At 38.8% G+C, this 3,240-nt stretch overlaps 1 protein-coding gene across 3 annotated transcripts in view; it reads right to left on the reverse strand.

The window, feature by feature from the left end:
• LOC107688483 (helicase-like transcription factor) overlaps positions 1-3,240 on the reverse strand; it is a 15,752-nt gene that overhangs the window by 2,684 nt on the left and 9,828 nt on the right. For all 3 annotated transcript variants that reach the window (XM_016486164.1, XM_016486165.1, XM_016486163.1), the window contains 3 exons: positions 1,591-1,703; positions 1,308-1,488; positions 1,089-1,169 (listed from right to left, as the gene is read on the reverse strand). In XM_016486164.1, the coding sequence (XP_016341650.1) occupies positions 1,089-1,169; positions 1,308-1,488; positions 1,591-1,703 (375 nt within the window). The remainder of the gene's footprint in view (positions 1-1,088; positions 1,170-1,307; positions 1,489-1,590; positions 1,704-3,240) is intronic.

A 3,240-nucleotide genomic window follows, 5' to 3' on the forward strand; every position in this document is an offset into this window, starting at 1 on the left:
AAAGGAAAACCAGTCTCCTCTTGGCTTATATCGAAATCCTCCGACATTCTTCTTTACAAATCCTCGTTTTGTACTTCTAATTAGAGACCGTTGTTTTGTTTCGATCTCTCTGCGTGCGTCACTTCTGAGCCGCACATGCGCAGCGCTGACCTCATACGTCATTCCCCCGGAACTGCTTCCGTTTAAAACAGTGAGCGCAAGCTAGATTCAAGTGATTATTACGTTTTGAATATGGATATTTTTCTTACAAAAACGCATCAATTCGCTACAGGAGGCCTTTGTTCACCCCCCGGAGCCGTGTGAGACACTTTTTATTATGGATGGGTGCTTTTTATTTCACGTCATTTGAACCGAAGCACTGCAACACCCGCTGAGTACAACGATAGAGCTTGAAAGATCAAAGACAATTTTTAATATAACTCCGACTGGATTCGTCTGAAAGAAGAAAGTCATATACACCTAGGATGACTTCAGGGTGAGTAATTTATGGGCTAATTTAAATGTTTGGGTGAACTAACCCTTTAATGACAGTTACACTGAGGTCTCACAAATGTAATTAATGGTTCTTGGTTCATTTTGAATCGTATATAACTGAAAAATGCTTAAATGGATAGTTGACCCAAAAAGAAAAAATCCTGTCATCACTTCAGAACACCACAGATATTTTGAGAAATGTCTCTTTTGACAGTAAAGTTAATGGTTACCAAAAACAGAAGTAAACCACCACTGAACTGTCCCTTTAATACAACTGTTTAACTAGTTCTTAAGGGTAAGATTTACCCCAAATATGAAAATGGTCATCAATTACTCACCCACATGTTGTTCCAAACCTGTATGACTGATTTTCTTCAGTGGAACACAAAAGTCATACAGATTTGGAACCTGTATGAAAGGAATGAACGCGCCCTCATTAATGTTAAGAGTTATAGTCATTAATTAATAAGGAAGCCATTAATATCACGTTCTGTTACATTTGTTGGCACTGTCTTTTACCACAGAGAAAAACGCAAAGCGTGTAATAATAGCCGTTGGGATCAGCCGCTATCATTCCTCTGCGCGCCTGCCAAGGCATAAATCAAATACTGTACCTTAGTGATCACCACATCTCTGCTCTGGCCCAGTCTATGACATCTGTCAACACACTGATCTTCTGCGGCAGGATTCCAGGCCTGAACAAATAGAAGACAAAAAAAAAAATAAAAATACAAAGAGTCAGTTCATTCCCCATTATAGATGAATGCACACACACAATCAATGACATTACCGCCACCTAGCGGCGCACACTACCCTGGGAGAATTTAACTCACTGGATCCATCATGAAGACGTGGGAAGCAGCGGTCAGATTAATCCCAACCCCTCCAGCTTTGAGTGACAGTAACATGATGGTGGGACTTCCTGGAGAGGAGTCTTGAAAATCTTGAATGGCCTTTGCTCTGGTCTTCTGAGCCATAGAGCCATCCAGTCGTGTGAAAGAGAATCCATATTCCCTGCAGACAGCAGCAGTGTCAGCACACTGGACCACTAATGGCTACTTCTTTCAGTATGTAGTACAGTCTGTAGTTTATAGTAGCCTCAGCAATGAAAACTACCTCAAGGGAACCTCTATAAGATCCATAAACCTGGTAAACTGAGAAACCACAAGACTCTTCACAGTGGGGTCTTCATTGCGGAGCTTCAACAGGTTGCTCATCAGAGCATCAACCTGCATAATGAAAAGCAAATTACTTGAAATATGGCTACTCATAATGACCAAAACTAAAATCACTTTAGCCTCAAGAAACTAAAAAAGTGTCAATGTTTACCCATCTCATACATCTTTTTTTGGATTGCTCTGAAACCACTTCCCACAGTTTTGTTTGTTTACCTATACAGTGTTGTGGGTAACGCATTACAAGTAAAGCAAGTTATGTAATCAGATTACTTTTTTTAAAATAACTAGTAAAGTAATGGATTACTTTTTAATTTAGAAGGAAATATCAGTTACTTTCAAATAAGTAACACCAGTTACTTTGTTTCCCATGTCTTGACTGACAGCTCTCATGTTGCCATGTTGAGAGAAATCGGGAGTAAGTGCAGAGGTGTTGTGTGCGCTGTGTGAACATGATGCTACTGTAGTTCTAGACTAAATATGAACATGTATTTACTCATCTAACCTGCACAAAAACAGATTCAATATTCCTCAAAATGAATAAAAACAGTCAAATGCAAACTCAAAATATTATACAAACCTACAATAATTAAATGTTAAATAAGACTAATATCATTCATGTATTTAATCCCATTTTATTAACCAATGTCTTTGCTACTGACCTTCGATGATCCAATTCAACCATACTAAGCAAAAATGACACATTTGTGTTTCATTTTTGTTATTGCTGAATAGTGTTGAACTTTCTTCTCCTGTGTCATATTCTTCATGCAATTTGTTTGAGCTGTGCCCTCTACTGTACAGACATGAATTTAAATTTCCTTCAGCCTTAAAGGTGCAATAGGAGATCTTGGAAAATGCTAACTTTAACCTGATAGTACTGAAAGCAAACATCCCACCCTCCCTGCAATCGCCATCCAAAGCCACGCCCCCTGAACGCATATACGCTCACAGGCCAGAATACCAGAGACAACATTACTACAATAGGCTACATCAGCGGTTCCCAATTTCAGTCCTCGCTATTTAATATATAGTATTTATTTACAGAGGTATATTATGTCACACTTCTAAGTTCTCTAGTAAGTTTAGTCTGTGTGTGAAGACGCTGCGCAGCGCAAATCCGTGAATGAATGTTCCGAAGTGAAGTAAACTTCTACGGATTTCCCTGCTCAGGGAGTAGGGAGCAATGAACACTGTGTAATACAGATAAATACATTTAGACCACTTAACTTAATGATTGCTATCGGGATGTGAAGAGACTTTCAACCAGCATAACAAAAGATTTATTACAATAACAACTGCACCTTTAAGCGTATACATTTCACTTTTGTTGTGAAAGGGCTTTTACATTTGTAAAATAACTTTTTTATATTAAAAACAAGCAAGCCCTGCCCAGATTTAAAAAGAAACTCAAAAGTCACGCAACACATTACTTTCCCTGAATGGTTTAGCACCTCAGTATTTGAACGAGCTCTTGTTACATTAAAGTCCTCCGTGACCGCTGCGTTCTCAAATCTCTGGCCATTTGATAATACCTAGAATATCAAAATCAACTGCGGGCGGCAGATCCTTTTCCTATTTAGCGCCCAAA

Source organism: Sinocyclocheilus anshuiensis, unplaced genomic scaffold (assembly GCF_001515605.1).
Source record: "Sinocyclocheilus anshuiensis isolate Anshui unplaced genomic scaffold, SAMN03320099.WGS_v1.1 scaffold329, whole genome shotgun sequence".
Classification (NCBI taxonomy): Eukaryota; Metazoa; Chordata; class Actinopteri; order Cypriniformes; family Cyprinidae; genus Sinocyclocheilus; species Sinocyclocheilus anshuiensis.